The sequence below is a fragment of the Notechis scutatus genome, chromosome 5 (assembly GCF_049901735.1).
Source record: "Notechis scutatus isolate UNSWTSFEM ecotype Mainland chromosome 5, rNotScu1.2, whole genome shotgun sequence".
Taxonomy (NCBI): Eukaryota; Metazoa; Chordata; class Lepidosauria; order Squamata; family Elapidae; genus Notechis; species Notechis scutatus.
In genome coordinates, this window is record NC_142013.1 from 56,370,736 (window position 1) to 56,389,854 (window position 19,119).

At 39.6% G+C, this 19,119-nt stretch overlaps 1 protein-coding gene across 4 annotated transcripts in view; it reads left to right on the top strand.

Moving 5' to 3' along the window:
* The first annotated feature begins 7,555 nt into the window (after positions 1 to 7,555).
* The window catches only part of PDXK (pyridoxal kinase), a 76,042-nt gene continuing 64,478 nt past the window's right edge, over positions 7,556 to 19,119 (top strand). For 2 of the 4 annotated variants that reach the window (XM_087967563.1, XM_087967564.1), the window contains exon 1: positions 13,215 to 13,283. In XM_087967563.1, coding sequence (XP_087823689.1) covers positions 13,251 to 13,283 — 33 coding nt within the window. In that variant the 5' untranslated portion in view covers positions 13,215 to 13,250. Of the gene's footprint in view, positions 8,224 to 13,214; positions 13,284 to 19,119 lie in introns of those variants that run through there. The other 2 variants (XM_026674030.2, XM_087967562.1) reach the window with 2 other exon arrangements.

Sequence of the window (19,119 nt, forward strand, 5' to 3'; positions counted from 1 at the left end):
CTTAAAGACTGGGTTAATTTGATAAACAAAAGAATTTTAACACTAGAGGGTTTTGATCTCCAACTTGGATGGCACACATTTATGTGGGATGGAAAGAGTAAACACCACTTTCAAAGGCATTATATAAGGAATGTGTTACTAAATATTTGGGAAAAGATAAAAAAAGTACATTATTGCAAGGTCCCACTGTGGTTATCCACAATGGAGGCAGTTACACATCCAAATGTCTTAGATTTTGACAATATTGTAAGATATAAAGATTTATTACATCAAAATGGAGAGTTAAAGGCTAGGAATCAAATACAAATTTTAGGAAAAGAGATACCATGGTGGCCCTATGTGCAGATACAATCGCACCACAAAAAAGATAAAGAACAATTTGGCTTTAACATAACCTACCAAGAATTAGATAAAATTTGGCAAGGAGAGGAAAAGAAGATGATTAGTAAAATATATAAATATCTATTGAATTATAAACTAAAAGAAGAAACAGTCAAAGAGTGCATGATAACTTGGGCAAAAAGTGTGGGCCACAGTATTGAATTAAACAAGTGAGAACATATTTGGGAAACAAACTACAAATTAACTATGTCGGCCTCGTATAAAGAGAACCTCTATAAAATGGTGTATCGTTGGCACTTGCCACCCGAGAGACTGGCTAAGATGTTCCCGAATCTTCCCCCAAACTGTTGGAAGTGTAACTGCGTCCAGGGAACATATTTTCATATGTGGTGGACCTGTCCCTTTGCTCAAAGGTTTTGGAAAAATATCAAAAATTGGATTTTAAATATAACTAAACAAGAAGTAAAACTTGAACTCAAAACTTTCTTGCTGGGTATGATAGATTCTAAAATGGACAAACAACAACCAATATTTAATTTTACACATTATAACAGCAGCTAGAATAAGCTATGCACAAATTTGGAAATTGTCTACCATCCCTTCAGAGGAGATGGTCATCAAAAAAATTCATGAGTGCGCAGAGATGGATAGCCTAACTAAACTACTAAAAAATAACCAAGATAGTGATTACTATAAAACATGGAATTGCTGGTATGAATGGTTAAAGAAAAGGCAATATCTGACAACTGGATAAGCTATAAAGTTATTGAAGACATGCATTTAATCATAAAGCATTTTGTGAAACTAAGGCATTGAAAGAACGAAGAAGGTATTGTAACAAGGCAGATCACGTCATTGTTAAAAAATGTTAAAAAATGTGTAACCATTGCTCAACTTTTTGCTGCAAAATGTATATATGTATATATATCTGTTTATATGTTCGTTTGTTTTTAAATGTTTTAAAATGTATGATTCTTAAATAAACTTTATTTTATTTTATTTTTAAAAAAAGATAAAAATCACCTCTTACAATTTATCCCGTCTGGATGAAATTTGCACTACATCCTAAAACAGCTTGAATCTCCAAATACTTATGCAAGGGTCCTCTTTGTAGACTTCAGTTCAGCATTCACTACCATCATTCCAGACATTCTTCTAACTAAACTAAACCAGCTAGCGGTACCTAAACACACTTGTAAGTGGATCATAAGCTTCCTAACAGACAGGAAGCAGCAGGTGAAGCTAGGCAGAATCTGATACCTGTACAATTAGCACAGCCCCGCCCCCCCAAGCTGTGTGCTTTCTCCACTTCTCTTCTCCCTATATACCAATGACTGCATCTCAAACTGCATCCATCTGTTAAAATACTGAAGCTTGAAGATGATACAACAGTGATTGGTCTCATTCGAGACAACAACGAATCCGCATACAAACAACTTGTACAACTTGCCTTGTGGTATGTCCTGAACAATCTGGAACTGAATACACTCAAACCCATAGAAATGGTGGTAGACTTTAGAAGAAACCCTCCCATACTACCACCTCTTACAATACTATGATCATCTAAGGCGGCTATTTACCATAAATAGAAAAATAACCATAGTGGCAAATTAACTTCAGTAATAAATCAATGTTTACTTACCTAAAAATTGACTTATTACTGAAGTTAATTTGCCACTGTGGTTATTTTTTTATTTATGGTAAATAGCCGCCTTAGATGATCATGGGACTACCCAATGGATTGTCTAATTTACATTTAAAATCTGCAGATATTTTCTGAAGATACCCATATTTTCATGAAATCTTAAATATGCTTCTGGGGATGATTTTACTGGATTCAGTAAAACTTATTCCCTAGTACATTTTGTTCATTATACTTCATTTATATAGTCTGTTTTTCTGTTTTAATTGGCCAATACTTGCTTTAAATATTGTGACTAGAGTTCTCCTTTTTCGTCTTTCTTTGACTTTAAGTTTGCTTAACATAATAATCCAAGAGCAACAAAAAGAACTTTAACCAAAGTAATAACTGAGATTAATAATCTTATCTTGTTGCTTGACTTCAGTGGAACAAGACGAACAATGCCAAATAACATAATTTGCTCTTGAAGCACATTTTGTGCACATTTTTTCAGTGCCTGAAACAAAGCCAAAGATACTTAGTTTAAGCATAATATATAAGTCACACAGGGAAAAAGAAAATCATAAAAATAAGTTTTTATTGAGGTCATACTAAATTATAGAACACAGAAAACAAAATATTGCTGCTTTTTATTTATACTTTTTATCACATGAAGTCTTAAAATTGGTTTTGATAAAATTGATTACAATTTGTACATACTTTTACACAGCTGACACAGCTGAGAAAGTCACAAATCAAATGTGGATTAAATCATGAGGGTGGATGCAGATTTAATATTGAAGTATTTGTAGTCAACCTCTGAAGCGAGCAGTGTGATAGCCTAGTCTAGAGGCAAAGACGCTAGCCTCTCACTTGGAAGATTGAGAGTTCAATCCTAGACAGTGGCATATGTTTCTCTACCAGGGCATGAAGAAAAAAAAAATCTGCTACCACCTCTGCTGGTGTCAGGAAGGGCATCCAGGCACTAAATGCTCAGCTCCACTCAGTCATCCCGATTCCACCTGAAGGGAATTAAAGGGGCTGTAAAAAGAAAAAAAAATAGTAGACCTCTGATGTGCAAATTAATTTGTTCAAGTTCAGTTTATTTTAATGAGTTTAATATAAGTAAGTCAATCCATGGTAGTCCATACAATCAGTGCAGCTATTCCATCTTTTCTTCCTTAATGTTGTTTCCTGAGAGAAAATGGTGGAAGAAGTGGAGACAAAAAACAAAAGGCCACAATTGGAGGATGAATATATGAGCTTTTTGTGACTGAATCAACTTGCTTACACATTCCAACCAGTTACCTGCCCTTTTTTTTCAGAAATGGCTATTCACACACTATTTATCTCCAAATCCTGTCAGTATTCTATGCTCAGCATGCTCAGTCCCCTCCTTCACTCCTGTTTTGTTTTCCCTAAATATTTGTTGCCCTTTGCAAATGTGCCAGGTATTTAGGGGATTCTCAGAGATTTCATGGGCCCTGAAATCAATTCAGTTGGTTTCTATACTACAACCTTACGATCAGGTTTACATTCTTCTAATCTAGTGATGCTCGCCACACCTTGTGACTATTAATCCCATAACTTATTTGTGTAAGGATCGTTTATTAGTTTTGTCTTACCTAGACTGATTTACCGTGGCCATACCAAGAACTTGCTAATTCTGTCTGTGCTTCCAAAGAACAGATCCTTCAAATCCTACCGTTGCTATTGTTGAAAGGCTGTCAAAATGCCTTTCTTCCAAGGATTCAATTTTCCCGCTGGGAGAGCTCCGGCGCAAGAATACGGACAACTGCTTGAAAGCAGGATCTTTTTTATTTTTCAGGAAGGCAAGAGATAGCGAAGTTCCTGGGCTAGCTACCTTCGTATGGTAAGTCCCTTGATTTTTATACCTTTTTTCTCCTTTTGTGTGTGAGTGCTTGTATTTGTATTTAATGTTTCAAATCCTGTCAGGGTTTGTCTTTATTTCCGCCGGAGGGTAAACTCCGTGGGGTGCGGAAGGCAAACTTTGCGGGGTAGATTGATTGTATTATCGGCTTCGTTCTAATCTCTTTTAGCTTTACAATAGTTTCTTATATTTGTTTTGTGGCAATCTCCTGTCTGTCTCCTTTATAATCTATATATGCTTTTGTGTCTTTTGTCTGTTTGTTTTGCTGATTTGGCATGTCTCGTGTTTGTAAGGGGTTTCTTTTCTTATTTCTCTAGTTTTCTTAATTATTTGGGCTTTTGTCTAAAAGGCTTCTTTAATACCTTTTATTTGATTCCTTTTCCTATGTAAGTTTGTTTTATGGCTGGCCTGATGTTCCCTTTGGGCTTTTCCTGCTTGAGTGGCACCACTGTCCTTGTGAAGTTCCCTTTCCAAAATCCTTCATTATTATTTTTTTTCCTTAGAGGGTGGTCTCTGATTGAATGTCTGGGTATATTTGGTATTTGTGATCAATCTGGATCATCATCATGGCCGCCTGTCTCCCCTTCAATTTTCTCTTCTTAGAGGGAATACAGGCCTTTAGGCAGCTAAGGCAGGGTGGTATGCATCGACAGAGGCAACACATGAGGGCTCCAAAGACACAAATGGTGACTATGGTTGTTATAAGGATTTTGAGCCAATGGAAATCTGGCATCCACGAGAAAGTCCAGGAATGATTGCTCATGACCAATATTCTGAGCTAGCTCTTTCAGATGGTGGATGTCCCTCCCTACGAGTTCTGAGGTTTCGTCCAGTTTGAAGCAACACATCCCTTGGAATGTTTCACAGCCATAATTATGCTTCAAGAGAAGGAAGTCTATTGCTGCCCTATTCTCCAGGGTGGCTTCTTTGACCTCCCTCAGTTCTCTGTTAAGGGCATCCAGGGCATGGGAGGTCGAATTCAAGCCTTTTGCCAAGGTACATGCTAGGCTATTCAAATTTCTAGAATTTCGCACTGCCAATCCAGGTACCCCTACCAGGGATATTGCCAATGAGACATATTCTGTTTTGGTGAGAAGGGAGACTTTGGAGTCACAGTCTAAGTCTAGGGTTTGGAAGGCTCTCCTGTGTCATCTCTGTAAGGATGGCATAAGTATGGTTAACCTTCCCAAGGTGCAGGGGCCATTGGTGGCATTTGCAGGAAGGTATGAGTAGGCTTTTAAGCCACAAAGGAAAAACCACCCTGGTGGGAGCTTCAGGTAACTATATGAGAATGATATGGTCTCTGTGTAGTTGCATTTTAGTTCTGTGTTGCTAAGACTGGTGCATTCTGCGACCCTAGGCGTGCTGCACCCAGTGACATTAAAGCATCTCTCAGAGGTGGTTACTGCAGCGATGTGTAGGGTGTACATAGTGTGGTCCTTGGTTTTTGTAGAGTGGCCCCAGCTAAAAATGCTTTCGTAGGAGTCAGGAAGGTTTCTAAATGTGGTGTAGTTAATGATGTTATGTGGCCTAGTTGCTACTCCCATTATGCTATCCCGAGCCCCTTCAGCCACTGAAGCTTTATATGGTTGTTCAGTAATTAATGAGGAGGTGGCTCCAGTATCAACTAAGCAATTGTATTTCTTTCCTCCTATAAGAATGGTGACAATGGGTTCCCCTTCAGGGCCGTTTTTTAGGGGGATAGCCAGCCCGTTAAAGGTAGCCATGAATTCAGTGCTTTCATTGTCATGTTCTAGTCAGGAAAGGGGTAGATCATGTTCTCTTCTTTGCTCCCATTGATGTCTATTGTTATTATTTATTGGAGGAAAAGGAGCGCTGGGTGGTGTCTGATGATTGAAGTTTTGTTGCTCAGTGTAATGGACTGGATTATTGCCTGGCCTCATGTTCCTAGGTGGTGGGTGATACCGGTTGCGGGAGGGGTGTTGCCTACATTGCCTGCTGAAATGACCTTCCTGTCCGCACCTATAACAATGCTGGCATTTGCCTTGCGACCATCCTGCTTTATCGCAATGCCAGCATTTCCTTGAATTATAGGGGGTTTTACTTGGTGTTTGTCTGGCATCATGTTGCATTACAGCAAACATTTTTAAGTCTTCCTGTCTTTCTATTCGTCTCTTTCTATCTTTCTCTTCCTCTTTCAGCTTGTCTCTTTGATCATAGACAAAGTTAGCGATCCTGCGCAACTTTGTTATGTCTAAGGTTGGCCAGTTAGAGATGAAGAGGTGGAAATGTTCTTTGATATCCACGGTAGTCTGGTCCACGAAGGCTGAAGCTAAAATCCTTTGGTCCTTCAGGCAGCTAAGGTCTAGGTGGGTATATGCAGTAGCTGCTTCTGACAGGCAGACCCAAAAGGCATCAGGGTTCTCCTTTTCCCTTTCTGTTGTTTTTTGAAATTCGGACCAGTTTAAGGGCTTTTTACCTATTTCCTCTAAAGCTTCTAGTAAGTTATCTTTTGCTCTTGTGTATTCGTCCCAATGATTGGCATCATTATAGTCCCAGTCAGGGCGATGTACTGGCCATGCGATGCGGGCTGGGGCTGCCTGTCCAGGGCTATTTGGTCTGTTTTTTTCAAACAGTTTTAATAGTTCATCTTTCGTTAGAAAGACTTGTAACAGCTGGGTCATGTCGCCCCAGGATGGATTATGGCTGTCTATGATAGATTTCAGGGTTTGAATTACTGTTTGAGGATCAGCCCCTGATGTTCCCTTTGGCTTTTCCTGCTTGAGTAGCACCACTGTCCTTGTGAAGTTCCCTTTCCACACTATCAAAACCCAATACGTGCATGAGAGAAAGCGATAGCGTATACCCATATTCCAATCAGAACCTTTGATTATTGGACATAATCTGAATGGACCACCCTGCTAATATTTTTCCAACGTGTGCCTCATTGTCATGTTGAAAGAAATATCCTTCTGGGTTCAGTTCCAAATGGGGAAAAAGACACTGGAAACATGGAGGCTGCTTGGAAGGTTTGATGGTGGACAGGACCACATGGCCTGGAGCTCCAGAGAAGGGTGATCACATGCTTCAAGGTGAGAAGAGATCAAGAAAAAAGGACTGAGGTGCTGAGAGCACCTGGGTTTTATACCCTCTGTTGGGATTTGAATTTGAGCTTGTATTCTGACTGATTGTCAGACTCTCATGGGCAACTCTGTAGGCTGTCCTGAGTTCCAGGCTTGGTCTAGCCTTGCTGGATGATTTATGCCCTTAAAAGGGCTTTTGGCAATTGCTATAGTTTTACCTGGAGATCTTTGTTATGTAAAATATTCTGGCCCAGGCCTTAATGGCCCACCCATTAACAAAGGTGGGGGTGAGAGTCTGCTTCTGAGTTTCTACTCTTTTTAGAGGAAATATTCTGCCTTTTTAATATTTCCTAGGCTATTTCAATTTTCGAGGAGAGGGGTGGGTGCTAACTTCCTACAGTCACATCAGGGCTACAAAAGTCCAGATGACCCCTTGCTGGCAGCAGAGAAATAGAGGTGCACCCTGTGCCACCACCTGAAAGCCTTGGCAGATGGAGATGAGGGGGTGAATATAATCTTGGGCAAAGCCCTGCACGAAAGGCACAGTAACCCGCTACGTCTTTGAAATGTGTCACAAGACGCCTCTAGAACGTGCCCCCCCCTCTCTCTCCCTCACACACACACACAGTCTCGCGCGCGCGCGAGCTCAGAGTCGTTCACGAGCAGCATTGGGAGCTCCAGCACTGCCGGAGAAGGTGAGGGCGGACAGGGAGCTCCGCACGGGGGCGTTTCGGCGTGAGATTTCTGTTTTTCCCAAGTGAGACGTGGGCACCCGCAGCGGCGCTTCTGCCGTAGATGCCGCACGTCGGCGGCTGACTGGTCACGCTGGCGGCGGCAGGAGCAGCAGCAAAACGACGGAGAAGCGGGGGGGTCGCTTGTTCCTGCCCTCCCCCTCCTCGCGCGTCCTCGGAGGCAGCGTTCTTGCTCGAGCCACTCCCTCCCGCTGCAGGGCGGAGTGTGAGGGTGCCTTTAAATCGGGCGAGGGAGCTGCTGCCTGCACAGTCTCATCTGTGATGTAAGGAGAGATTTTAGGCGTCTACACCGATCGCCTGACTTCGCCTGTCATTTTCTGCCGGGCACCCTTTCTCTCTGCCACTCCGCCGCTGGGGTAGATGTGCCCTTAAACCACTTCCGCCGCCGAGCAGCAGTCGGCCCGGACCTCGTCTCTGCCCCTCTGCCCAGCTTGACCGGCTGGTGCGCGCTCCGCTCCTTGCTCTCCAGGGTGCGCAGGCATGGAAGAGGAGGAGGAGTGCAGGGTGCTCTCCATCCAGAGCCATGTCGTCCGGGGCTACGTGGGCAACAAGGCGGCGACTTTCCCCCTACAGGTAGGTGGAAGAGCCGGCTACTCCCGCGCACCTAAAGCTTCCGCCGAGCAGGCGGCGAGCGGTCTCGCGTCTGCAGCGCTGGGCAAGCCTGGAGAAGCGCGGAGTGCGCCTTCTGCCAATCCACGTGCCAGGCTGTGACGCCGCCAAGGGAATCTGTCCGCTGTTGCCCTCAAGAACTCGCCTCTCGCTGTTCAGAGGGAGCTGCCAAGTTTATACGTGCAAAGGCACTCTTCTCTTTAAGGCGAGGCATGGACGTGAAGAAGCCCTTGATGGCTCAAATGGTTGCATCAGACCGCATGTCTCTGCAAGGAGGTGTCCAAAAGCCTTTCGTTTCTCTGGTTTTATTGTATATACAAACGCCGTTTGTTTTTGCAGCGGTTGCCTTCCGAGGTTGTTTTTTTTTTTTTTTTAAATCCCCACATTGCCTTTATCCCAAGACAAACAAAATGAGGTTCAAGGAGTGTGATAGAATAAGAAGTGGGTCTCTCTTTACTGTTGGGATCGTTGTAACTTGCCCGTGGTGGTTCCTTTATATTTTATGGAGAGGTAGAAAGGAAGAACGGAAATGTATTAATTAGGGCACCTGGAAGATTTGCCAGGATATGTTATCAAATTCTAGGGAATGTATTGAGTGATACTTTGAAGACTTCTTCCTTTTTAATTAATATATTTTATAATGTATGTCTTTATTCAGTATCATCAAGTTTAGTTTGTTCTTTTTTCAAGGTTAGGCTGTTTGGCAGCATCATCTTACAATGCTTTTAATAAAAAAAATAGGTCGACTATACTTTTGCTTGCTGGTGTTTTAGATTATTTTAATATCTCTTGAACATTGGCTATTCTAGCTGTGGTTTATGGGACTTGTAATCCAAAGCACCTGAAAAACATCTGTTTGCTGCTCTCAGATCTAATCTGTTTATTATGGCAAAATAAATTGTACCCCTTTCTGCATTGCAAATGAAGCTAACTGATTTGTTTCTACAGAAGAAAATAAACAGGACACAAATCTGGCTTCACAAATTGACATATTCAGGAATTAATTTTTAAAAAGGCCTTTTACTTTACTCTGCCACTTTATCAAGGCAGTCATTCATGAGCAACGATTTTATTAACATGTACTGCTTTCATTTTAAAATACACTCCAATTCATGAAGCAGTTCAGCTTTTATTTCCTGAAACTCTTATAAAAACATCTTCAACATGTATGTGACTTTACTTTCTTTAATCAGCTCACTATTACAAGGACCTGTTACATGAATCATGACAATTAATTAGGTAAGTTATCAGAAAGTATTGTTACATTTCATTTTCTATTTTCACCTTGAGTTCTATCCTTTACCCAATTTGGGGTGGAGGTGATTGGACTCAAGTTAATATTTTAATTTCTGGTGGCTAAAATCCAGAAAAGTTTGTATGTTCACCTTTAAGGTACCATGACATCTTTAGCTTTTGCCGCAACAACAGATTGATTTGATTACCTCAAATGTAGATATGCTAGAAAAAACTATTCCCCAATTAAAGTACTGTGTGTAGTTTTTTATGCAACTAAATTAATAATTGTTGCAACACAAGCATTGATTTCTGAACAAGAAATTGGATTTGAAATACATATTGCATAGGACATGGACAGACTTAGCCATACTTTCTGTTAGGAATGTAAGTCACCTAACAGTTGGGTTGGAAAATATATAAACCAGGATAGACATTTTAATACTGTCTCTTTAAGGGAATGCTAAAATTGTAATTGGGTGTGGTTCCTCAAACGGCCATAAGATGGAGCCGGAAACCAGGGTTGCTCTGTTGTTGCTGAGAGTGTTGCCCTTCCTGCATTTCCCTATTGACTTTTGCTGATTGTTGTTGTTGGGAAAGGTGTTGATTGGATGGAGGTCTATTTGCCAGAAACATCTAAGTTTGTCAACAATGGAGGCTGAATTCTCATGTTTGTCTTTATTATGTACAAATTTAGTTTGTTATAAGCAACTATTGATTGATATGGGAATTGATGTAACAGATTCTATTGTTGTTTATGAAGACAACCAATCAGCAATACAGATGGCTTCAAATCTTGCTGTAAAGATAGGATCAAAACACACAGATTTAAGATATTTGAATGTGAGACAATGTGTGCAAAGTAAGATGATTAAGCTGGAATACTGTATGTAAGAAAATAACATTGCAGATCATTTTACAAAAGCCCAAGGTTCTGTAAAAGTTAAGGCTTGCTGTGAGGATTATGGACTTAGAATGTAAGGTTGTATATATTGTCCTACCCAAAGGGGAGAATGTTAGGAATGTAAGTCACCTAACAGTTGGTTTGGAAACTATAAAAACCAGGATAGACATTTTAATACTGTCTCTTTAACGTAATGCTAAAATTGTAATTGGGTGTGGTTCCTCAAATGGCCATAAGATGGAGCCAGAAACCTGGGTTGTTCTGTTGTTGCTGAGAGTTGTTGCTGTTCCTGCATTTGCCTATTGACTTTTGCTGATCGTTGTTATTCTTGGATTTGATGTAAGTCTGTTACTAAACTGTTTATGATACTGGACTTTGTTAATTGGATTATCCCTGGACTGAAAACTGACTGCTTTAACCGTGAATGACTTGGACTGTTTGTTGAACTTTGCTTAACCATTTTACTGGAAGTAAAAACCTACATTTAACTATACAGTGTATCTGTGTGCTGGTTGTGTGTTATTCTTCACTACTCTCACTACATCTCCCTGTGTGCACTCATTCTCCTAACGGGGAATTACCTCAACACTTTCAACTGGGAAACTGAAAATTCTAGACCAAATTAAGTCCAAAAATGCTAGGCAGTTTCTGGAAGCCTGGCACTCAGAGAAATAAACCATCAACAGGCACATAGAGATAAACAACATTTACACATTATTCAACACCAAGATAAGCAGGATTTAACACTAGGATTAATTCCAGACCAATTGAGAAGTACGTAATACCCTAATCAAGGAACTACCAACTCAGTTATTTACTCAAACAGTAAACAATAATCTAATCAATGAACTATCAAGAAGAAAACACTTCCATCAATACTGATAGGGCAAGCCAACCTTTATGACCAATCTTAGTGACAGTTTGCCCTTACAACAGCTATTAAAAAGTAACTTTTATGACCAGTCTTCACATTTACAACCTTTGCAGGGTGGTAAAGCAAAGGAAAGCTGTACTAAGATCATAAGCGCAGTTGTGATTTCACTATGTTTCTTGATCTGATGATCTGAGTTTGATTGTCTTCAAAAAAAGAGTTGGACCAATTCATGGAAGTCATGGAGATGGCTGGCTACTGGCATTGATCTTGCTAGCATTGTGATTGCCTTTGAAAGTATCTGCTGGTAGACTAGTGGACTTCCTCGTGCAGTTGGTTTGCCACTGGGAGAACAGTCTGCTGGACTAGATGGGCCATTGGTCCAATTCATCAGGGTACTGCTTATGTTCTTATGTTAAGATTATAGGTTAGGGGAAGCTTCCGGTTTGGGTTTCTTCAGCGACAGGCTGAAATCCACGATCGTGTGCGGTTTCGATCTGTGCTCGCCGCTGGAGCGCCCCGATCCTTTGGATTCGGGGTTGAAGCCACCCCGTAGAGGTGGTGAAGAGGGGGGAGATTGCTAGCCGAGTGGAGGGGAACTGCATCTCTCCTCCTTGGCTGGTCTAAACTCCCTTTCTCAAAGGCGGTTGCAGTGGTGGTCAGAAATGGCCACCTCAAAGAAGAACCCAGCTGGATAAGATTGTGCAGGAGGAAGACAAAGAGGAAAGCAGGACAGACCGGGCTAAACAACAGAGAACATCTAAGCAAGGTACCCTGAATCTAAAAGTACCTAGAGGGATACTTCTGAAAAAAGATCTTTAAGCGGTGAAGGAGAGAGAAAAGGAGGTTAAAAACCCTTTTTTTTACCTTTATATTGACAATTGCAAATGGTATGGAAAGAAATCTATATTAATTTACTTTGACACTAATAGACAACTTTAAGCTGAAATTTAAGTGTCAGAAGGAGAATAGAAAAAAAAATTTTTTTGGTCATTTTAAAGCCCTAAAAAGGAGAAGAGTGGAGGCAAAAGGGCGGAACTTGGAATAATGGAGTGCCACCTGGAAAAATAAAGAGGATTAACAGCGAAACTTTGAAAAGATTCCCAAGGATACATTGTAACTGAAACCTTATTAAAAGATACAGTAACCCACGGAAAGGAAAAGTAAAGGAAAGAAACAAGAAGGAACAGTCTGGGGTCATTTGGTGATATAAAAAAAAGTTTTTGGCATTGGTTTTTTCTTTCTTTTTCTGTTTTTACTTAAAGTCAATTGGGTGGTTGTTCAAAAGTGTTTAAAATGCCATCACTCCTGGAGAAATTGAAGATGAGTCTTAAAAAACAGAAAGAAGATGTAGAAAGGGGAGGAAGATCCTTTGGCTTCGTATTTGAATTTCTTGAAATGGAGATCCTGAACTATGAAAAGCAAAAGCAAAAGCTTCAAGAGCAAGAAGAAGGGTGGGACAAAGAAGAAGCCATTTTCAATGATCAAATAATGCAAAATGTGGTAATAAGGGGGAAAAGAGGGAAAGGAGTTAAAAGTTTGAGATCAAAGGGAACAGCCAAAAAGAAAAATAGTCTGAAAAGGAAGTATAACAGCAAGGAGAAGCAGAAAAGAAAACCACAGAAGGGAAAATTAGAGAGAGAAGGGTATAAAAAAAGGGATGAGAAAGAGCGGGGGAAGATAGAAAGGGAAAGAACTCATGAGGGACAAAAGCAGGAAATAAAGAAAAAGGGGAAACGTACTAGGATTAAAGGTATTTGCTCAGCAAGAAAACACAGAGAAGCTAAATTAAGTTAAAAGTGATTTTCTAATTTTCTAATTTTCCCTGCTTTGTAGTACTTCATTTCAATTAATAGCATTTCGGGATGGGAGGATTTTCAGTGCACAATTGAAGCACTGCCCCTTTGTACATTGACCAGTGTCCGAAGGAGTAGGTCTGATTGCACTGCAGGGTCAGCCACCTTGGTTTTAGGTCCCCAATTCATGGACACTTCTGCTTTTAATCCTGGAAGTAAGGTATGTTACCAGTTTTTTTCCTATTGGAACACAAGAGAAACAATGAATGGAACCAAAGTAAAATAAGAGATTCTTGGATATTCTGCAAAATTCTTCTATTTTTCATTTATGAAGTAAGGTACAACTAGATTTTGAAAAACCATCCCTGCTATTGAATAAAAGCCACAGTGGTATGAATCTACTCTGGGAATATCTAATTTGGAGAAAGGGGAAAAAAATATTAAATCACCAGAAGAAAATTATCATGTATTTTAAGTACTGGAGCAGACGTCAAAGTATGTCAGAATGTGCAGTGTAGAAGCTGTGAGGTTAATCTGTGCTCTGTAGTGGCAGCTGTTCCTGATGAGGGGAGGTGAGTCGTGCATTTGAGTTCTGAAACCTCTGTAAACTAAATGGCTCTGAATCAGAACTGAAAAACTATTCAGCATTCTGACTCATGCTGACGTTTTGTTCCTATTAATAGGAGAACATGAAAGCTGCTTTAAACATCCAAATTAACCACAATAAAGAAGATTTTTGACAAGTAGTCAAAATGTGAGCCTTACAGCCAAGTGAATCAGAAGAATGAAAGTAAATTGATATCTGTCAGTGACAAATCTATTACATAGTTTAAAAATCAAAGCCCAGAGCTGCTGTCAGCCAAATGATTTGCAACATCCAGGATTTATTTGAGCAAGCTTGCTTGATTTCTTTCACTTTCCTTTATCTTAAGTAGGACAGATTCTGTACATTATTTGGGGGTGAAAATATTTTATTAAACTGATATCCTGCGTTGTGTATTGCTTTCTGCTTTTCACTTGGCTGATGGAAGCCACTGGTCAGAAAGTAAGACAAGAAAGAAAAGCTTCTCATTAAAAATTGGACTTCTTATAATTTCTGATTGCTACTAATCATTAAAAAAAAATCAATCATTTCTGGCTGATGTCGCAGCGCTGTTGGACATGAGGAGCGTGTCTCTTCACTCCCACACCGAGTTCTCCCTGTTGGAGGGTTCCGAAAGGAGCTAAAGCTACTCTTCTGTAGGGATGGTGAAGAAAAGAGGAGCAACTCTCCTGCTGGACTCGAGGCTTTTTCCCTCTCTAACTTTTTTTCAGTGGCATTGTAACTTTGGTGTTGTAAGTTAAGGACTACCTGTAATAGCGAGATCCTTTGGATGGACTTTAAATTTTAAAAAGAAACAGGTTAGAAAATATTGTTGGCTGAAAAGAAAGATTGTAACAATCTCTTGTTGTCTGCCCTACTTGTACTTGTGCATTGCTTCAATGATTCTTTTCAAGTTAAAGAACGGGAATCTCCATTGAGAAAGAGAGCGTGAAACTAAAGTGCAAATTAGACATAGAAGGGGATGGTGTGAGAAATTAAAATGAATTTTGCTACAAATAGATAGGAAAGGTTAGTGAACCTGTTTTAAGGATGTGATAATAGTCTATTCTTTTACACCCTTGTGAGATACTGATCAGAAAAATCAACCAAGCAATTTGCACTTGATAAGAAAGATAGGTTGTGAAACTGAGAAAAATAGGTTTAGCTTTATAACAATTATATGCATATTTACTTAGAAGGAAAGTGCAACTCATTTTCCCTATGCTACTTCTCCCTCTTTAAAAGAAAATTGGAAAGATAACGTGGTTTTCAGAAGCATCTAATTCGAACTACCACGGAAAGAATACGTGATGATCATGAGACTCAGAGAAGAAGCAAATATAGTTGAGGCCAAGGTCCACTGTCTAGACCAGTGATGGCTAACCTTTTCGGCACCAAGTGCCCAAAGCGCAAGTGCGCACATCCCCAAAATGCAATGTGTGCGTGTCCACGGGGACACTGCCCCTGTGCATGAACCCCACCCCTGTGCATGTGTGCACATCCCCCATGCATGTGTTGCACCCTGAATGCGCCCCCCTGGCATGTGTGGCAGAGACCCAAAGACCAGCTGGCTGGGGGGAGGGGCGTGTACATGTGTGGCTGAGCTGGGGTGATGGCTATGTACCATTGGTTCAACATCACGGGTCTAGGCTGAACCTTGTGAAGAAAACCCCTAATAAAAATGTGCTTAGTGTGGAAGCACAAAGGAATTCTGCTGTTAGCTGAGAGTGGAAAAAAAAAAAAGAAACTGGCTGGACTAGGAACCCATTGTGTCCTTGCATTTATCAGTGAGAACTTTAAAAGCCCTCATTATAATATTAGAAGCTTTATACTTTTCCTAAGTTTGATGAACTATTAATTAAATTTAAAAATTAAAAAAAGGAAAAAAAAATCCAAGTTAAGAATATTCTTTTCTCAGAATCTTATTTTCTCAAACTATTTTGAAAATTTTGTGTTGGCCTGCTAAAGATCACTTTAATTTGAAAAGCATTAAATTTTGCATCTCTGATTTGTATGGCTCTTTATTATGATTACCCTAATCACTTGTTTGCATTTTAAACTATACCTGACTATTATTATAAACTTTTATTCATTAAACATGAAATTCCCTCAACTGAACATTTAAAAATGTATCACAAATATAATTGACTGGCTCTGATGGGTTGCTGCCAGCATCCTAGGTATCAACCAAGTATCTTCTTAAAATGCATGTTGTTCCGAGTAGCACAGTCTTTTGCAGCTCTGCTGGCACTACAGCAGGAAGCTACAACTTCTTGATGTATTTTGCAAAATTCTTGGACATGGTACCAAGTGCCCTGATGACAATTGGTATCACTGTTACATCCATAATCATGTAGTTTCGATGGCCAGGTCGTGATATTTCATATTTTTTCCCAGATCTTTTTCTTTGGCTTTAGCGTCTCCTGGTACAGTGATATCAATAAATTGTACATTTTGGTTTTCAAAAACTGTAATATCTGGCTTGTTGTGTTCCAAATGATGATCTGTCTATATTCAAAAGTCCCATAAGATCTTCACCTTCTTATTTTCGACAACTTTTTCCATATGTTGCCATGACTTTTCGGATATAGATAAGTGGTATTTTTTACATAATAACCAGTGGATTAATTTAGCAACTGGATCATGTCTAGCTTTGTAATCAGTTTGTGCGATTTTGCGGCACTCACATATTAAATGTGAAACAGTTTCAACTTTGTCATTGTAAAGTCAGCAGTTTGGATTGTCAGTGGCTTTTTTTGTATCTTGGCTTTCATGGCATTAGTTTGTAGTGCTTGTTCTTGAGCAGCAAGTATTAAACCTTCTGTTTCTTTCTTGATGGTTCCTCTCTTAAGCCATGCCCATGTCAAGTTGTTATCACATTTTCCTTTAATGTTTTTCAAGTGCTGCCCATGCAAAGCTTTGGTCTTCCATCCATTTAATCTGTTATATAGCTGTTTTTCCTTATATTCTGCCTTTGTTTCTGTTGTTTTTATAATGTTCTCCATTTTCATAGCCAGCAGCAATTTTTCTATATTTTGGTTTACATAGTCATTCAAACTTCATTTTTCTTCTACAGTTTGATGGATTTGCAATAGACCTCTGCCCCCTATTCTTCTTGGCAGGTACAACCTGTTGATGTCACTTCGTTGGTGTCAATCATGGTACATATTAATTAATTTACATGTTTTCCAGTCCAAGTTTTGCAGTTCAGCCACAGTCCAGTTGATGATTCCAGCTGGGTAGCATATCACTGGAACAGCCCATGTATTAATGGCTTTAATGATGTTTCCAGCATTCAGCTTTGATTTTAATATTTTGCAGACTCCTGGTGTATTCCTTTTGCGTTGACTCTTTGACTTTTCCATTCAAGATGTTATCTGCTTCCAATATGCCTATGTATTTGTAACCATCATCCTTCGCTAATGCTTTCACTATGCTTCCATTTCCCAGTTCTATTCCTTCTATTTTTTTCCCATTTTCCTTGCTACATGGATAATATAGCACATTTTTCAAGTCCAAAGTTCATTCTGATGTCACTGCTGAACAATTGAACTGTGTTGAGTATTGATTCAAGTTCAGTGGGGCTTTTTGCATACATTTTTAAATCGTCCATGTACAGTAGATGGTTTATCTTGGCATGCTGGCTTGAGATTTGGTATCCCAATTTTGTGTTTTGTAGGATTATTGTCAGTGGAATTAATGTGATGTTGAATAGTAGTGGCGAAAGTGAGTCCACTTGGAAGATTCCTCTTCTGATGTTAACTTCACCAATGTTCTCCCCATTTGTTGTTAGAACTGTTTTCCATTTTTGTATGTTTGCTTTCAAAAATGTACAAATATTTTTGCTGATTCCAAAGTTTTCCAGACAGGTGTTAATCCAGCTGTGGGGTAGTGTATCAGATCCATGTATCTGTCATTTCTTCAGTGGGAGAAGAAAAGGGGGGGAGACTGATAAAGAAATCCTTTCTTGATGTAACCTGAATATATTTAATCTTATATTGAATTTGTATAACCCACACATGATACAATGGAGGAAGAAAAGCCAGATGGCTGGAACTATCACCTCTGAGAGGCACAGCCAGGAGATGAGAAGATCATAAAAATTCCACAGTGAGATGTGTCCTGGGAATCTCTGGAAAAGTTCGTTCTAAAAAGGGGGTGGGGGGAAATTAGGTATGCCCTGGGAAACTGTGAAAAAGATCGTTCCTTACAAAAGGGGTGGGGGGGAATTAACATACTGGCTTTTGTTTCACTAAATACACATTGAGATAAGGGGAGGGGTTTTAAACTCCCTTATGTATCCCTGTATGCCTGAGAGACCTCAGACGCTGCTTTGAACTCCTACATTAATTGTCTCATCTCAATAAAGGATTCCTTTTTGATACGTTTTGATACGTTTTCAGAAGTTCATTCTAGTTGAGTGAATGGGAAAAGTTCTGTAGCCTGACATAGTGAGTCAAATGTCTTCTTGTAATCGATCCATGCCATATTCAAATTTGTTTTTCTTCATCTTGCATTTTTAGTACCATTTTGTCAATCAGCAACGGATCTTTTGTTCCTCTTGATATTTTATAATTTCCTTTTTGTTCTACCAGATACAAGCTGTTTTCCATCAGATGATTAAATACTGAATTTGCCAGTATTCTTGTAAAAAGTTTGAATGTTGTTGGCAGACAAGTAATTGGGTGGTAGTTGATTGGTTCTGTGCCCTTTTCTGGATTTTTCATTATCAAGTATATTCAGCCAGCTGTTAACTATTCTTCGCTTGTTGCATTTTGAAGCATTTCATCAGATTGAGTGGCCATGTGGTGATGGAGGCTGGTCAGGTGTTTTAGCCAGTATCCGTGCAATTCATCCAGGCCAAGTGCACTCCAGTTCTTGGCCTTATTTGCTTTTTTGCAACCATATCAGTTATTGCAATATTTTCCATTTTGTTTCATGTTGTTTGTTTTTGAATATCTTAGATCCAGTTTTGTTGTATTCCACTGGATTTTCCCACAGTTCTTTCCAAAAGTTCAAAGTTTTTTCTTTACATGGGTGAACATTAGTTTGGACTCGATTTTCATCAAGTGACCAGGAAAAGAGGTGTTGGTTTCTTCTGAACTGGACATTTTCACAATATTGTTTTATTTGTCCTTCATATCTTTCTATTTTCTTTACTGTTGCTATTACACATTGTTTTAGTTCTTCCATGATTTCCGTTATTGTTTTTTCCTTCAGGTTGTATTTTTTGTGTAAACTATTTTTCAGTTTTTGTTCTTTATTTTTCTTTCTTTCAAGTACTTCAAATTGCTCACATCCCCTCGTAATTTTTTTATTTTATTTTCAAGTTGAATTTTCCACTTTGGTGTTCCAGTGGGTTTCTTTTTTGGCATTTTATAACCCAGTTCTGCAGTTATAATGGTGGCTGTGCTATACATCAGTTGGTTGGTTTCACATAGTTTGCTGGATGGGATGGAAGTTAAAATGTTGT